The 18960-nt window shown below is 41.1% G+C and overlaps 1 protein-coding gene across 3 annotated transcripts; it reads left to right on the top strand.

Moving 5' to 3' along the window:
• The first annotated feature begins 314 nt into the window (after positions 1–314).
• Positions 315–10156, top strand: fzd6 (frizzled class receptor 6). 3 transcript variants are annotated; one of them, XM_082147196.1, is made up of 7 exons: positions 315–455; positions 1432–1635; positions 2630–2826; positions 5017–6031; positions 6152–6300; positions 7230–7553; positions 8965–10156. In XM_082147196.1, exons 2-7 carry the CDS (start codon positions 1453–1455, stop codon positions 9032–9034), a joined length of 1938 nt encoding a protein of 645 aa, XP_082003322.1. In that variant the 5' UTR covers positions 315–455; positions 1432–1452; the 3' UTR covers positions 9035–10156. The 3 variants fall into 3 exon arrangements, with proteins under 3 accessions (XP_082003322.1, XP_082003323.1, XP_082003324.1); XM_082147197.1 differs by lacking the exons at positions 315–455; positions 1432–1635 and adding an exon at positions 1832–1893; XM_082147198.1 differs by lacking the exons at positions 315–455; positions 1432–1635 and adding an exon at positions 1946–1980.
• The last annotated feature ends 8804 nt before the right edge of the window (positions 10157–18960 follow it).

The following is an 18960-nucleotide window of genomic DNA, read 5'->3' as shown; positions in this document are numbered from 1 at the left end:
TTGCAAAGCTTGAAGGAAGTTCCTATTGGTAAGACTGACTTACTACAGGTCAATTTTTTTTATTTTTTTTACAATTCTTCTTCATATGTACGACAATAATTTTCATAAAAGATGCAGTTATTCACCTAAAGTCTTTTTCTCATGTTTCAAAGCTTGTAGTTGGACTTTCTACAGGAAAATAATGCACAATCTCACATGTAGTAAATCGTTTTACTCACAAGGCATTTACTATAACTTTGTAAAAATCGTTAATTTCCATGAATGATTAGATGTTTATATTTTTGGACTGTGAGCGGAATTTGCAGACAGTCCCTTTGACATGCTCTCTGCGCATGCGCACACCTGAGCTTAGTTTTTCTCGGAAGTCACAAACTCCTGCAAGTCTATTGTTTCTCTTCTGGATAAGTTAGAGGCTTTCACCGGTGGAGAATGACGTAGATGATTTTGTACCTGAAGTAAGACATAATCAAAAATGTATAGACATCATTTGTGAAACTTTGTGCGATATTTGATGTGCTCAGTTGTTTTACTGAAGTTGTGTGTTTGAACAGAAACGCGTTGACCAGACAACCATTATTAAAACAGGAAGAGACGTCAAAAACACGAAGGAATGTTGAATACAAACTCTAGGATGATTATGTAACGTTAGATAAGAAAGACCAATAGATAATTCAGTTTATGAATCAATGTTGGTCAAAGTCTGCATCATGTCTAATTTTAAATATTTGCTGATAATTATGCTTCTATACACAGACGATATCCTCTCTGAAATCTATTGATATTTAAATAAGATCGTCGCGATAATTAATCACTAATGATGATTAATCTCTCCTACCAGTAAACAATACTTCTCAATAGAGTAAATCAACAGAACAGATCATGCAGTTTCATATACATATGATTATTAAACATACATGAGCACATGAAGCATCATCTAACATCATCTCCATATTCTGCTCCTTCATTATGGTGAATTTATTATGAACCTGAGATTAATTTTCACTTGTTTTGAGACCTTTCAGTATGATTTTCATGTTTAACACACACTATAGTGAGGTTTAAAGAGTGTCTTGAATGTTTCCTCTGATGATGATTATGGTTATTAGTGCAGAATGAGGCAAATTTAGAGATTTTCTTACGGTTCGGGTCCAAACCCACTCAACGCTTGTGTTAGGTTGTTTGATTCTGTTAATTATCAAGTAAAATATTAATAAAATGATCCTAAAAATGCATGATTACAGCTAGAAAGATTCAGACTTTGTTGCCGACAGTGTAGACTCTTCCATTTAAATATGCTTTTATTAATCCAGCCACAGTGAGAACACACACACACACACACACACATTTATTCTGGTTATTGAAATGTTTGGCAGCAGATTGGCTTGACGTGACTGTGCTCATATTTCGATGATGTACATGTGTGTGTTGCAGATTTCCCGGAGGTCTTCCTGAATGATGCGGATCCCGCTGTGGTTGTGTGTGTGTGTCCTGACGCTGGACTCGAGCGCGAGCCACACACTCTTCACATGTGAGCCGGTGCGAGTGCAGTGGTGTGTCCACATGCCCTACAACACCACCTTCTTCCCCAACATGCTGGAGCACTACGACCAGGACATCGCTGCGCTGAAGATGAAGGTGTGTGTGTGTGTGTGCTGGAGCACTATGTCCAGGATATCGCTGTGCTGAAGATGATGGTGTGTGTGTGTGTGTGTGTGCTGGAGCACTACGACCAGGACATCGCTGCGCTGAATATGAAGGTGTGTGTGTGTGTGTGTGTGCTGGAGCACTACGACCAGGACATCGCTGCGCTGAAGATGAAGGTGTGTGTGTGTGTGTGTGTGTGTGTGTGTGCTGGAGCACTACGACCAGGACATCGCTGCGCTGAAGATGAAGGTGTGTGTATGTGTGTGTGTGTGTGTGTGTGTGTGTGTGTGTGTGCTGGAGCACTACGACCAGGACATCGCTGTGCTGAAGATGAAGGTGTGTGTGTGTGTGCTGGAGCAGAAGATGAAGGTGATGAAGGTCTTCTGCAGGCGTTGGACTCTGGCATCATTTAGTCGTGTCGATCTAAACCTGTCGTGGGGAACACTATGTTACAAAAATTTTTTTGTTCAGACAATGAAAAACTGTGTTGTCCATTTCTGTGTTCACTGACTTTTCTTGTATGGACAAAATCATGAATAAAAATAACTTCTTTCGTGTTTCAGAAAAGAAAGAAAGTCATACCGATTTGGAGCGACGTGTGGGAGAGTAAATGATGACAGAATGATCTTTTTTTTTGCGAAGTATCCCTTGATATTCGATAACTGACATTTCAGACATAATGTCACCAGTTGCTTTGTCTGTTTTTGTTTTGCCAACGTAAATGGATCCAAACCACAGCACATCTGACAGCAGCAGAGATTCTGAGAAAGAAAGTAGCATATCTACTGCTGTAGACGACAGAACTTCTTTTCTTTGTTTTCGGACATGATATAAACATGTTATGTTGGTGATATACAGAAGTGCAGGAGAGTTTATTTCTGCATCAGTAACCCAGAGGACAAACTGACATATACTTCAACAGTGAGTTTATTCTCACCGACTGTTAATGCAGTCTTTCTCTCTCTTGTTGTTCTTCTCTCTGTAGCTCTTCATGCCGCTGGCCAGCCTGCGCTGTTCTCCAGACGTACATCTGTTCCTGTGCCAGGCTTTTGTTCCCGAGTGCCGGGATCACACGCGTGTGCTGCACCCGTGCCGAGAGCGGTGTGAGCGAGTGCAGTCCGACTGTAGCAGAGACATGCTCACCTTCGGGATCAGCTGGCCGTCAGAGCTGCGCTGCGACCGGTGAGAATGACCAGCAGCGAACGCACATAGGACTGTTACGCACACAGGACTGTTACGCACACAGGACTGACTGTTACGCACACAGGACTGACTGTTACACACACAGGACTGTTACGCACACAGGACTGACTGTTACGCACACAGGACTGACTGTTACGCACACAGGACTGTTACGCACACAGGACTGACTGTTACGCACACAGGACTGACTGTTACGCACACAGGACTGACTGTTACGCACACAGGACTGACTGTCACACACACACAGGACTGATTGTTACGCACACAGGACTGTTACGCACACAGGACTGTTACGCACACAGGACTGTTACGCACACAGGACTGGTACGCACACAGGACTGTTACGCACACAGGACTGTTACACACACAGGACTGACTGTTACGCACACAGGACTGACTGTCACACACACACACACAGGACTGACTGTCACGCACACAGGACTGACTGTCACGCACACATGACTTACTGTTACGCACACAGGACTGTTACGCACACAGGACTGTTACGCACATAGGACTGTTACGCACACAGGACTTTTACGCACACAGGACTGACTGTTACGCACACAGGACTGACTGTTACGCACACAGGACTGACTGTTACGCACACAGGACTGACTGTTACGCACACAGGACTGTTACACACACAGGACTGACTGTTACGCACACAGGACTGTCACGCACACAGGACTGACTGTCACGCACACATGACTTACTGTTACGCACACAGGACTGTTACGCACACAGGACTGACTGTTACGCACACAGGACTGACTGTTACGCACACAGGACTGACTGTTACGCACACAGGACTTACTGTTACGCACACAGGACTGACTGTTACGCACACAGGACTTACTGTTACGCACACAGGACTGACTGTTACGCACACAGGACTGTTACACACACAGGACTGACTGTTACGCACACAGGACTGTTACGCACACAGGACTGACTGTTACACACACAGGACTGTCACGCACACAGGACTGACTGTCACGCACACATGACTTACTGTTACGCACACAGGACTGACTTACGCACACAGAACTGTTACACACACAGGACTGTTACACACACAGGACTGACTGTTACGCACACAGGACTGACTGTCACGCACACAGGACTGACTGTCACGCACACAGGACGGTGGCCGGTGGCATAAACTGCTAAGACATGTGTTACATGTTGGTCATCAAATTTTTTTTACTGTTACGCACACAGGACTGTTACGCACACAGGACTGTTAGGCACACAGGACTGTTACGCACACAGGACTGTTACGCACACAGGACTGTTATGCACACAGGACTGTTACGCACACAGGACTGACTGTCACGCACACAGGACTGACTGTCACGCACACATGACTTACTGTCACGCACACAGGACTGACTGTCACGCACACAGGACTGACTGTCACGCACACATGACTGACTGTCACGCACACAGGACTGACTGTTACTCACACAGGACTGACTGTTACGCACACATGACTTACTGTTACGCACACAGGACTGACTGTTACGCACACAGGACTGACTGTTACGCACACAGGACTGACTGTTACGCACACAGGACTGACTGTTACTCACACAGGACTGACTGTTACGCACACAGGACTGACTGTTACGCACACAGGACTGACTGTTACGCACACATGACTGACTGTTACGCACACATGACTGACTGTTACGCACACATGACTGACTGTTACTCACACAGGACTGACTGTTACACACACAGGACTGACTGTTACACACACATGACTGACTGTTACACACACAGGACTGTTACGCACACATGACTGAGTGTTACGCACACAGGACTGACTGTTATACACACACAGGACTGACTGTTACACACACAGGACTGACTGTTACACACACATGACTTACTGTTACACACACAGGACGGTGGCCGGTGGCATAAACTGCTAAGACATGTGTTACATGTTGGTCATCAAATTTTTTTTTAAGACTGTTCATAACTTTTTTAAGTCAGTTATATAAAAATGTAGATTAGTCTAATTTGACACTGAAAAGTAAGACTTTAAATCCCGAACCAACTGCTGGTTAGTCACACTCTTAACATAATGACTGTGTTTATGCAACTCGCCTATGTTTTCAGAGCTGTACATTTTTATGATTTGTATGTTGTTTTTTCCAGATTGGAATCGTGCCGCTTTTCTCAGAACGGTTCTGCCGTCTCAGCCGTAGAGGAATTGACCACGTCCAAAAGCTCTCCGTCGTCTGGTCGGGATCTGGGGTTCTGGTGTCCGCTGCATCTGAAGACTCGGCCCGGTCAGGCCGGCTCTTTCCTCGGGGCTCAAGACTGCGCTCCGCCCTGCGACAACATGTTCCTGAAACCACACGAGGTTCACTTGGCTAAGACCTTCATCGGCGTGTGTTCCGCCGTGTGTTTGTGTGCAACTCTCTTCACATCTCTCACCTTCCTCATCGATGTCCAGAGGTTCCGCTACCCCGAGCGGCCCATCATCTTCTACTCTGTCTGCTACACTTTAGTCTCTCTGGTGTATTTCATTGGTTTTCTGCTGGATACGGAGGCGGCGTGCGTGGAGCCGAGTGTGCCGGGCCGCGCGGTTACGGTGGTGCTAGGAGCCCAGAGCCGCGGCTGCACGCTGCTCTTCATGCTGCTCTACTTCTGCTCTACCGCAGGGATGGTGTGGTGGGTCATCCTCACCATCACATGGTTTCTGGCCGCAGGGCCCAAGTGGAGCTGCGAGGCAATCGAGAAGAAGGCGGTGTGGTTCCACGCGGTGGCCTGGGGTCTCCCCGGAGCGCTAACGGTCTCGCTGCTAGCGCTGGGGAAGGTGGAGGGAGACGGCCTCAGCGGCGTGTGCTTCGTCGGCCTGTACGATCTGGCAGCGCTGCGGTGGTTCGTCGTGGCACCGCTAGCCCTCGGTGTTCTGATCGGCCTGTCGCTGCTGCTCGCCGGCATCGTGTCTCTGAACCACGTGCGTCAGGTGATCCAGCATGACGAGCGCAACCAGGAGAAGCTGAAGAAGTTCATGATCCGCATCGGCGTGTTCAGCGGCCTGTACCTGCTGCCACTGCTGGCGCTGCTCGGCTGCTACCTGTACGAACAAGCCCAGCGCGAGTCCTGGGAGAACAGCTGGATCCGCCGGCACTGCCAGGAGTTCAGCATCCCCTGCTCCCGCCGCGTGAGACTCCTTAACCCTGACCCTTAACCTTGACCCCTGACCCTTAACCCTGACCCTATCCCTCTGGCACAGTACCAGTGCTTGTAGTCTCTCACTGACCTGCTGTTTGGTTTGTTGTAGAGTGTGGATGTGGAGCGGCCCGAGCTCTCCCTGTTCCTCATGAAGTATCTGATGACGCTGGTGGTGGGAATATCAGCCGTGTTCTGGGTCAGCAGTAAGAAGACCTGCTGGGAGTGGGCCTCATTCTTCAAGAGAACGCGCAAGAAAGAGTGAGGACGCTCTCTCTAACCCTAATGCTGAGTTCACACTGTATGATAACTCGTCAGATAACTGTTGTCTTCACACTGCAGGAGTATCTGTGGCAGCGTTCAGTCTCACTGCATGGCTTTACAATAGGAAGAATCACAGACAACTTTGTCTGGTCCGCAAACGACGTTTCACAACCAAACACATGCGAGAAGTGATAAGGAAATAACGCAAGATCATGCGTGCGTCAGACCGGAGTTCTCGTGGGAGACTGAAATTTATATTATAAATAATAGCCTGCGAGTAGCTTGTGATCCAAATTGTCTGTGCGCTGATTTGCAGCGAAAGGGAGAAAAAGAAAAACAGATTATGCAGGAGGAAATGTTTGGGGAGACGCGGGGAGCAGGACTGTGTGTCCTGTCCAGGAGAGTTGGGGATAAATAAATAATTTAGCAATGTGCTGCTGGTCACGCAAATGTTTGTGCTTTGTTTCTGTTTGATATAATTGTAAAGCTTATGTGTAATTCTGATATTGTGGTCTGTAACTCCTCCCTGAACTTCCCGCTTCCCTGTATCTTGCTCTTTTTTCATTGGCTGTCGGTCATCGCCGATGAGGTTTCAGTCACACAGCAGGTCCAGATATTTAGCATGTCAAATATCTCAGGGGCGTCTGCGTCTCATCAATGATTCTCTCAGATCGCGTCTTTGATAACTCACTCTGTGTGATTGTCACTCGCGTGAACGAGCGCCGATTTGCCTCCGATTTCAGGCATCTGTCAGCGACAGTAAATCCGGCTAAAATCGTGCAGTGTGAACTCGCCATTACTCAACTCAACTGTTTGTGGCTTTGCAAATCTGTCATAGAGGGCATTTTTATGTCATGTTATCCACTTCCAGCATCACCTGATCTGACCAGTGTGTGTGTGCGTGTGTGTGTGTGTGTGTGCTTCAGTCCCATCAGCGAGAGCCGGCGTGTCCTGCAGGAGTCCTGCGAGTTCTTCCTCAAACACAACAGCCGTGTTCAACAGCACAAGTCCAAACACTACAAGTCCTCCTCACACAAGCTCAAGGTCGTGTCCAAGTCCACGGGCACCAGCACAGGCATGCACACGCCCGTCACCGGTAACCATGACAACACACCTGTCACCGGTAACCATGACAACACACCCATCTCTACGGCGTTCCACAACCACAGTGTGTGTGATGCGCCTGGTTCGTCTGAACGCATCGGGTCGACGGAGAGACGCAGTAAAGTCGACGCTGAAAGCGCACACAGGTTCATGTTTTATATTATGTGGATTATTTGAATTTACATTCTGTTTAGATGATACAACCTTTCCACTGGGAACATCAGTACTAACAATTCAGTCAATGTACTGACTGAACTGAAGTATTAGAATGAAAGCAGATGCATCAGTTGACTGTTTTGTTTGTTACCATCATCTGCATTCAAATCAAGGCTGTATTACTTGAGTTCAGTGTTAGACGAGTGTATCCATGGCCATTTCTTTATTAAACTCTGATAGCAGTCATGGCTTCATTTACGTGTGGAAAACTCCATCCACAGACACTTTTACTTTCATCCACCTTATTTCAGACATCAGAGCGTAAGAGATCTTGTGTACACTGAATGTGTCCTAGTTCCTGTATCCTTCAGCCTGTAATGCTGCTTGTTACGTCCCTAAAATGGCTAAGGGCATGAGGGAACACAACATAAAATAATATAGATAATTCCCGGATTAGTTAACCCGGTTAATGTGTTTAATGTGCTGGTGCAAAAGGACACAAGGACAAAAATAGGGTTTGAATCATGAAAATGCATATATTTATTTATAGCACCGAGGTGCACAAAAGAGAGAGACAAAAACAAAGTCGACGGCGCTCAGCACGCCCTACCTAATCTACACTACGTAAAAACCAAAACATACAATAGTAGCACCCGCTCCTTACCTGATGTATTAACACGGGTTTCCCTAGGTGTTGCATAAATGGAAGTCACGTGACATACTTTCCTACTCACTACTCCCTGGCCGGTTATAAAGCAATATACGGAAAAAAAACGTAAGGACTCAAATTCAACGTAAACCAAAAATAACAACCACTGAGAGAAAACAAACGGTTAACTCAAAATATAAGCGGTAGATAAAAAATAAAAAAAAACAAGGCACACCACCGCGTGACCCAAAACGAAAGCCAACAAAGCTCCTTCTCTCTCTCCCGCTTCCGGTCTACTTCAGTCTCTTATAGTAAGGACGCCCATTCAGGTGTACGTCGTAATGATGATGGACAGCCAGCAGCAGCGCCCTGAGAGGTGATAGCGGAGAAAGTGACAGCAAAAACAACAACAAAAACACATATCCTCGGAGTACGTAACACTGCTGGATAATGCAAACTGGGATTTCTTACCATATTACTTTAATGTATTGTCGTAACCTTATGGTTATTATATATATGGTGTTTATACACGCTGGTTTGTAGCTCAAATAGTTTAACCGTTTACAGCACTTTATTCTTCTAGTTATTCCTTGTAGTGGCTAATGAATCAGAAGTCTCACACATTAGTCACACACTATCCAGACAGATAGATGAACTTGATGAACCTGCAATATTCCTTTCATTCGTCAGATCTCAACAAATGTTTCGTTTTTCCTACTGCTTTTTAACCCTACTTTTATTGTGTTTTGAAGGTTGACACCCAAAGATGAAGTGCTGGAGGCTGGCCAGAGCTCCGCCCACTGCAGCAGGAGCAGCCAATGAGAGCTCAGGGTGAGGCTCCTGGCTCCACCCACTGCAGCAGCAGCCAATGAGAGCTCAGGCAGAGACTTCTGGCTCCACCCCCCCACAGTCTCTGTGCTTTTCATTATTGATGTCCACAGCACTGGAATCTGTTTTAAAGGTTATAATGTTCGCGCAGCTGATGCTTCACACAGGATCCGTCTCGACTGACAGTTTTATGAGTTTTATCAGCTGTTGTCGATTTTTGCTGCTGCGGGAACAGGATTGCACATTCGTAACACTTCTCTAAGTCATTCATCACTGGAAAAGTCTTAACACTGACACTTCAGACCTGAATCTTTAAACAAAAGCAACAGATAAGATTCACTCTTAAAGCAGAATTTCTACAGAATTTGCACGAGTGCTCTGACTGTACGCCAAAAACAAAACACAGCAATAGTGTTTACTCGTATTAACTTTCTCTGCCTTAAAGTAAAACTTAGTCTTCAAATTATAGTTATGAAGATTAAGGTATTTAACATTTCAGTTGTATCTCAGCTTTTCTTTTTACATAGCTTTGCTAAAATGTATTTTTAATATGTATGATATATAGACCTTAGTCAGTGTTTTTGTCAGGAATGAAAGTGAGGCTGTGAAAGACTCAAGGACAGTGTGTTCAATGGATTGGACTGCTGTTTAACAACATGCTGACAAACATCTTTCAAAGACCAAAATCTGTAGACAAAAACTCCATAAAACATTGAAAGTTATGTGATCTAGTACCTTTATACACTACTTTTCTATTGTAAAGACTTCGTTTTCATCTGTCTAATTCAATATGAATAAGGTTTATTGATGTTCATTATTATGCCAGTTGTTTGAGGTTTTTTGCACCTTGTTTAGTTACAAAAAATACTTTTAAAGACTCATATCCTACACAATCCCTATGTACAGTAAATAAAACGTGCACAACAACATCGGGTGGAGGAGAGAATAGGTCACTTGATAGATTTGGATTATCATTGTATTAATAATTGCAATTGTGTGATGAATCCTGCAGAAGAATTACTGCCGTCTCTGTCTGTCATATATTTTACTATAATATGTTCATAGCACAAACTTTATCTTATCAAAATAAAGTCTGTAGAAAAGCATCAATGCAAAGCTTTTTAGCCCGTGGTCTTTATTGCTCACGTCCTGATGTTTGTGTATGACTGTTAAAATATCAGAACTGTAGATTGTTTTGAGGACACAATGTACATTACTGTTGAATATCATTGTTCTTAGGAATAATCACCCCAAAGTATAAATTATTCCTCATATTGGTCCAAACCTGAATGATTTTCTTCACTAAAGGATGTGGTGTTAGAGTCTCACAGTCGAAACCAAAGCCATGTATGAAACAGAAAAGGATATCAGAGTGTCGGACTCATTTCTATTTTTTTGTAACTATCCGTTGAACTAAACATTACATTACAGTTCGGCTGTATCTGTTGCTTTTTATTCTCAGTTACTGCTACAAATGTTTAAGATTTCAACTCAGTTTACAGGGTCCTACGAATTCCACACACAATTCACAGTTACCAAATAATGTAATGTAATATCCAAATAATCAAAGTTATGATTAATAACTAATGGCTAGATTATAGAAGCACTGCATAGAGGACTGTGTGTAAATCTGTAGTGTTTATCTGTAATGAGGAACTAGATGATGTGAAACACCATGGGATTCACACACATTCAGTTGAAATAGGAAATCTCATTTCAATTAATAAACATTACACAACCAGTCAGTCTCACAATGTAAGCATCATGTAAATGTTTATTTATTAAAAGTTATGTTCATCTTCACTGAAACTGAAAACATCAGATCAGCACATGGAGAGAGACACATTGAAATATATATTATTGTGCTCATTCTGAAATCTGAATATTTATGTTTTTTGAGGTATGCATAAACAACTTAATTCACCTTGTGTGTGTAAACATGTTTCAACTGTTTTTAGGAGATGTTAATATACTTACTGAATGTTGGTTCAATTAACATTCAATATTCTGCAAATAATCCCCCAAAAATGTTTCTTTTCAATATTTCCTGCAATTACATACACATAAATATCACTTTTCCTGCAAAAACTGACCATAAACATTACAGTTAATTTATAAACAATTGACATTTTTCCTAAAAACTAACCCTATCTGTCTGATGCACAACACATGATTTCAGCTCATTAATCTTCAGATGATTAAATGATGTTTGGGAATCACAGTCCAGTTTAGAACTCTATGAGCAACCACTCATATATATTATAAATATATATATATATATATATATATATATATATATAAATTGGATGGATGTATATTTAATGTTACTATATGCTTTGGCGATATGTAACCTCCCTTTTACCATGCCAATAACACTATTTGAATCTGAATACGAGAGAGAAAGGGAGGGAAAGATGGAGAGAGTGAGAGGGAGGAAGAAAAAGAGAGAGAGAGAAAATATATAGTGAATCTCAAAATCAATGTGTTTGCAAAAAATTGAAAGACATATGAGACAGTTAAACCTCTTTAACAAGACATCCTTCAATCCAACCAAACACACCTAACCCAGCAGAAACCCACTGAGAACCTGTGCCTCCCCTTAAACTGTTTAGGACAACTGGAACAACCTGGAAAAAACATCCTTCATATAAATGGCACAGTTTTGTTACAGGAAACATGAAGGCATTCCAGGCCGATTATAGTGTAATATGTGAAAGTAAAATGAATGGGACTCTTTGAGCAGAATCTGCAGAAAGTCGTCCATCATCCAGTACAGAAGAAACTGAACAACAATGTCCTCTGTTGCGTAGGAAAGACTTCCATCTGAATAAACTCCCAAACACACTGGAACCGTTGCTAAAGAGAAAGAAAACAGCACAGCGGTAAAGTTAGTTTTCAATGATCGACATTTACAGAGTATACCTAACTGATTAGAAACTGGTGTTAAATGCCTTATATAACAGGTATAGAAATTATACTGTTAGATGTATGTATTGTGGAGTAGAATTCACACCAAATTATTCATTTAGATATACCTGATAATATTCCTGCCTAATTGAAATGGGTGAAAAAAAATCGAAAATTTGTGTACCCAGGGCAGGCTTAGTAACAATTACCCTTGTGTGGTTGTCTATATACAATAAACATTAGTGCTGTCAAAATTAATGATTAATGCAAGTGATTAATCAAATAAAAAAAAATAATAACTCATAATCCTGATTGATACCTTCCGATGGATTGCGTACAAACCAATAGGGTGTCGGAATGGTATGTGTTTATATTTCTCATCCAACCACAATCAAATTCACTCTCTCCGGATGGCGTGATTTATCTGGATTTTTTTTTATTTATTTTTTATGACAAGCCGGAATGAAAACAAGCCGAAATGAAATAGGAGTAATGAGGCTATTTTTAAAATGTAAGGAGTAGAAAGTACAGATAATTGCGAGAAAATGTAAGGAGTAGAAGTAAAATGTCAGCTAAAAATAATTACTCCAGTAAAGTATAGATACCCAAAATTTCTACTCAAGTAAGGTAACGGAGTATTTGTACTTCGTTACTTGACACCTTTGGTAGTGTAGCTCTGATAGGAAGGTCCTGATCCTCCTGATGTTGTATAAAGCGGATCTGCAGGACCGGGCTGTAGGGGTGTGAGATACTGACAAAAAATGATATCTCAATATTTTCTGGGATTTTATCGATAACAATAATTAGACGATATTTTGCTGAGTGTGTATTGTCGTAATTTAGATATATTTTTAAAATGAAAGAATCCAGTTTTACAGATGCTAGAAACGTGACTTTCAAATGAAAGATTGGTATCAAAGACCACACCCAGGTTCCTGACCGACGACGAAGACTTGACAGAGCATCAAGTGTTAGACAGTATTCTAGATTATTACGTGTGGAAGTTTTTTTGTCCAGTAATTAAAATCGTAGGAAATTACTAGTAAACCAAATTTTTATATCAGCTGTGCATTCTGTTAATTTTGTGAATTGGTGCGTTTCATCGGAGCGCAAAGAAATATAGAGCTGAGTATCATCAGCATAACAGTCAAAACTAATGCCATGCTTCCTAATTATATCTCCCAAGGGTAGCATGTGCAGAGTGAAAAGTAAATGTGAGTGAATAAAATAAAATAACTAAATAAAATATTTCATGTTTTCGTGCTATATTTCATAATTTATAAAGACACATGTTAGTAACATTTGAAAACAGATACGTTTGGCTTGCATTAACTATACATTATCCAACAAACATGAGCTGATTTCTCCGCATTAAAGAACCACAGATGACATGTTTATACATGGGTTAAGAATGTAAAACATCCTTTATCAAATATATTAGTTAAAAGAATGTTCCAACCTATCTTTCATCCATATCCTGACAGAAAAAGAAAACAACGAAACAGACTCAGGTGAGATTCTGGAGATGCAGGTAAACTCGTGTGTCATAACGTCAGCCCGACTCAGTGAAAACAGAAGATATGGAAATAAGACGAATTTCAGCATTTTACTTGTAAAACCACAACAGGTCCTTTATAATCGTAATGACAAAATTAAATAACTAAACTATAAACCGCAGCCACAAATTTACCTGTTTTACAAATAAATAATATTAACATATTGCCTTGGGATATAAAATAGCCAAATGATGAATGTACCAAAATGTCATATATAGAAAATATAATCTCCCTACCTTTTTTTTCATTTTATATATTTATATAGAACAGATAATCAGCAAAATGTCAACTTCAACATAAAATATAAAACAGTTAAGTTTGGTTAAAGCATGCTTTATGTTGGAAAATCAAACAAAAAATGTGTCTGTTTGAGAACCCTGACAGCTTGCCTGAACCAGTTGAAAAACCTGAGCTGTTACTAAAATGGTCTTTTATATCTTTGCTGTGGTGCATCATGGGAGGTGGGAGAAACCAAACTGGGGGTTAAAGGTGATTTTTTTTTTATTGAAGGATTTTTTTTTTTATTGAAAGACTTTGTAATGGTGAAATATGTTGTTATATCATTTTTATTTTTTATTAGGGTACGTTCAAAAAGCTTATAATACTGATGTTTGTTCATTTGGTGAACTTAATTTCTGGTTGCTTGCATGTCTGTCAGTGGTTGTGTCCATGAGCATAAATGCCCACTAGCTGAACTTCTACAGTGTTGTCTGTCTGTGATGGAAGTTGTAGAGTAATGAAGCTACTAAAGGTAGGAAGTTGTTTTAATGTTGTTTATTTTGTTATCTTATGGCTTCATTATGTCATTATAAATAAACTGTCAACAGCTTCAAGGTTTTCAGTCCTTTTAGTCTGGTATTAAAATTAAAATAAAATATAAGTGTAAAAACTAAATGAAAAATCTGTTCTATGGCATGGCATAGAATGATATTTAAGAATATACACCTTCAATCCTCTGATTGTAGTAATTTGGTGCTGTATGTAATATTTGTAATAGGCTAAATTTAAGACTTACAGTACATGTTAAATTTCCTATGTGTTCTGTTCTTATAAACTTTCCTTTGCTAAGTTTATAAAGATTGAGATTTATTGGAGCACATAAATATTTGTTGCAGCTCTAGCATAACTGAGGGTGGTAACAGCCTATTAGCAGCTGGCCTATGCCAATGTTTTGCCATTCCTTAAAGGGGTGGTATAATGCCCTTTTCACAAGATGTAAAATATATCTATGATGTCCCCAGAGTGTGTGTGTGAAGTTTTAGCGCAAAATACCCCACAGATATTTTTATATAGCAAGTTAAAGTTGTCACTTTTTGAGGGTTTGCAAAAACGCACTGTTTATTCATTTGCAAATGAGCTGCTGCAGAGGGCGGGGTTTCAAGAGCTCGTGTCTGTTAGCAGCTGCTGTTACCTCACGCAGACACACTAAAATGACAGAAACTGTTCTGCCTTTAATGTTAAACGGAGTCAGATAAGGATGGAGAGACTCAAGAAGAAGTGACAACATGTAGAATGCAACAGGACGTCTCTGAATGGTTAGTTGATGAATTTATGTCGCTGATGTGGAGTTAACTATCTTCAATTAGGATATTCTGTCATGATAAATCTGTAAATTGCTCATATATGAACTGTTGTAAGATGCACACAGAGTGACTTTCTATTGCATGTGAAAAGATGGATGCTAAAGTTTGAGCTGACTCACAAATGTACTCTTATACAACAACTTTTCCTCTTCTCAACATGGACTGCGTGTTCCCGGGGGCAGGGTTTATGTAAATTCTAGGGTTAGTGATGTCACTAACCTGAGAGGAATGTCGTGTAGTCCCAACCAGCCGTTTGTTGTAGTCCTTTTCTTTAAAAGCAAATATCTCCCTTTGCTTTGAACTTTGAGCGTTGTAACTTTGCAGATGTTGTTTATGCTCAAACAGCAACATTACACACTAACTAAAGTTAGAAAAGTGAAATCACACTCAACCACCCCTTTAAGAGTTTTTTTTTGTCTTTTGCAGCTTTCACACATATTTTGGGAAATGTATGTGTTTTATGTATTTGCCTCCCTTTTTTGTATAAATGTTCAGTGTATGTGTTATCTTGTTCCCTACAAGTTATAAATGTGTCCTTACAGCATTAACACTAATGGTGAATTCTCAGCCTGCTGTGTGAACCACTCCTTGTTTGTAGACCTAAATTGTGAAGACTGAGGGTTAGCAGCACAGGTTCATTTAAGGCGGCAGAAAAGGTACTTTTAAAGTAAGTAAAATTAAAATAGATATACATTTTTGTAGCACATTGCTTTTTGACATGTTTTACTCCTGTTTCACAAGCAGTAAATTATGTAAGTCCCTTAAGTTTTTTTCTTCTTCCCTGCACTTCACAAACACCACTTTTTCTGTATACAGCTTTCTGACTATTTCAGAGTTTAGATGCTGACTTTATCCCAGATGTAGCAACTTTTCTTCTGTCTGAATGAGACCAGAATTTGACCAGGTTTCCTGAAATACAGGGAAATATAGTTTTATAAAATAGTTTTATGAAATTAAGTTTGTCCTGCTCTTGTCCTGTTCCTTGATCTCTCTTGTTACTGACAACTTCGCCTAGGTAAGCCTTCAATATTTAGCTCCACTCATTTGCTCTTTGAACTCTGGAGAGCTTTCTTTGGTAAACTGATTGAAAATTTTGCTCCTGGTCTCCCTTTTTGCATACTGAGATCTTAATTGGGTTAAGCCATGTCTCGACAGTTTTGTTGGCGAAAATGGCCGTTTTACAATGCCGCCTCTGATTCTACTCTGTTCCACTCCCCACAAAGTAAGGAGTACATTGAATAAATTAATGTTAACAATCTGTTAAAATGTTTGTCTGCTTGTTTACCAACATTACTGCTTTAAAAAAATTTTAAAAAATTAAATCAATCTTTTTTGACGTTTCTGTTACTGTAGATGTATGCTCTTGTAATTTGTAAGTTTGCCTGTCCGATTTCTTTGTGTTCATTACGTTCTTTGCATTCATTCAACCTTGTAATACTTCCAAATCTTTGTTCCTGTTCCCCTTGTAGTGCTTGTATTTATGCCTTTGCATCCATTGAGAAGCTAAGCATGTTTCAGTGTTTACAAACGCTTTCTACATTTCAACTGTTGTGCTTGTTTTTTTAGACTTTTTTTTTAGACAAGACTTTTTTTTCTTGTCTTGAATCGCTTCTGTTTTAGTTATTGTGGATGTGTGCTTTGTAATATGCTGTTAAATCTGTCTGCATGATTTATATTTGTTCCCCTTTTAATTTAAGTCTGTGTCTCTTATTTGTATTTATGCTCCCCTTTTTAATTTGTGCCGTCTAAGTTATGTTTTGTATTATGCTTTGAGCTAATGTATGCTTTTGGCAACATATTTTGGCCACCTGCCCCTTGGTGACTCGTTAATTTAGTCTATGTATATATACTTTTATTTATTTGTCCTTTTTTATAATTTAAATATGGATGTAGCAGCAGTTTTTCTTTGACCAGAAATGTTTATAAGATGGTCGGTAAATTGAGTACATGCTGGAGTTTTAAGAATATTCCAACCCAGTATAAAGCCTGTCATTGAGGCTCCCTCTCCCACCTCCTCTACCTGTGCCATGTAGTAATTTGGCCCTGTGTCTGCTTGCTCCTTTCAGGCCTCTGACTCATCCTTCATTAGCCACCCTTTGCAAATTGGATCAAACTTTGGTTTCCAGTTTCGCCAGCTCCGTCTAGATGTTGATCCTGACTTCTGTGTCACAGACTTCCAATGCTATGGCTAAGCCTTGTCCCTCCAACCCTTTGGCTCCACTGGGCTCTTCCTTCTGTCCGGCTCAACTCTCCTACGGTTCTGCCTCTGCTCTCCAGTGCAATGGTCTCTCCTTGGGTCTTCTGCTCTGAGTTGGTTGTCCAACTGGTTCTGCCTGGCCCATTTACCAAAGCTCCACCTATCCTTCTATCGACTCGGCCGTGGCCCTGCTTCCTGGTCATCCTGTTGGGGTTACTTTGTGGCTCTTCCTGCCCTGTTCTCCTTAGCTGTGCCTTCCATTATCTACTACATGGTGATTCTCTCTGTGAGCCCCCCCACCTTGATCATCCCTCTGTAAAGCAGCTTTGTCCCTTTGTCCTTCACGTTTTTTTTCTGTATTAATACCTTCTATTGTTTTTGTTGGTAGCACTTTTATTTCTTTTTTTTCCTTTTTTTTTTTTAGTAATGTCATACTCATGGTATTGATTTGACAACATTTGTTTTTGTATGTATGGCTTGGCCACTTGTACCCTTTAAGCCTTGTTTCTTCGTCGTTTTTTTTTTTTTGTCAATCTATTGTGTCCATGCCAACCTATTGTGTCCACCTGCCCTTATTGACTAACTCACCCAGTCTCTGTATATATACTTTTAGTTCCTTGTCCATTTTTTAAAGTTAGTAGTTCTATTCCTGCGTGTTAATCTCCTAAGTGTTTATTATTTTGATTTTATTGACAAAGTTTTACTGTAACAACTAGATCCTGTTCAAACTCATCCTTGCTCCAACCATCATGACAGAAGAATGGAACTTCAAACATGGATGGATGTAGCAGCCGTTTTTCTTGAACCAAAACTATTGTTCTTTCCCCCTTTGCACCTTGGTTCTGCCTTTGGCTTCCAGTTCACCAGCTCTGTCTAGGTGTTTATCCCTTTGTTTCAGGCCAAGGTTTTCAGGTCAACCTATTAGCTCTGCCATGGCCCTTCATCCTTCAAGCTGCATCGGGCTCCCTCGTCCCTCTGGCTTCACCTTGGTCAGTTATCACCCTGGTTGCGCCACAGACTTCCGATCCTACAGCTATGCCATCTCCCTCCACCCCTATGGTTCTGCCTTTGCCCTCCAGTGCAGTGGTCTTGCCTCGGCTCTGCCTAGGTCCCCACCTCTAATGGCTCCATTTGAGTTGGTTGTCCCCCGGGTTCTGTCTGGCCCATTTACCAAAGGTCCACCTATCCTTTTATCGATTGTGCCATTGCCCTGCATCCTGGTGAGCAGGTTGGGGCCTCCTGCCACGTTCTCCCCCATTGTTCCCTCCATTATCTCCTCCGTGGTGGTTCCCTCTGTCACAACCTGCCTTGGTCACAACTCTCTCCAGCTCCAGATCGTCAAGCTACCACTCATCCTGTTTTTCCTCTTTATTCATACTACTTTAAACTTTTTAGTGGTTTCAATTTGTACAGTTTTGTATTCCTGCTTAAGTTTACATCTAACTTCATGCTCCTATTTTTGACCCTTTTGTATAGATGTTAATGTTTTGTATTTATGCTGTTGATTGACTTGAAATGTATTTTTGTTTTATTATAAAAGTGTGTAACAATTTGTTTTGCGAAAAATAATTAAATGTGTTATTTTTGTATCTTTTAATTGTATGTATTTTTTGGGGTTGGGGTAGAGTCCCAGGGGTAGAGTCCCAGGGGTAGAGTCCCAGGGGTAGAGTCCCAGGG

This window comes from Leuciscus leuciscus (genome assembly GCF_965113295.1).
Source record: "Leuciscus leuciscus genome assembly, chromosome: 19".
Lineage (NCBI taxonomy): Eukaryota > Metazoa > Chordata > Actinopteri > Cypriniformes > Leuciscidae > Leuciscus > Leuciscus leuciscus.
The sequence above is the reverse complement of the archived record's forward strand: the minus strand, read 5'-3'. Positions and strand labels throughout refer to the sequence as shown.

Coding starts and splice junctions, on each gene's coding strand:
- fzd6 (XM_082147196.1), top strand. CDS start 1,453: ATGATGCGGATCCCGCTGTGGTTGTGTGTGTGTGTCCTGACGCTGGAC. Junction 1,636..2,629: donor TCGCTGCGCTGAAGATGAAG/GTGTGTGTGTGT, acceptor TTCTCTCTGTAG/CTCTTCATGCCGCTGGCCAG. Junction 6,032..6,151: donor GCATCCCCTGCTCCCGCCGC/GTGAGACTCCTT, acceptor GGTTTGTTGTAG/AGTGTGGATGTGGAGCGGCC.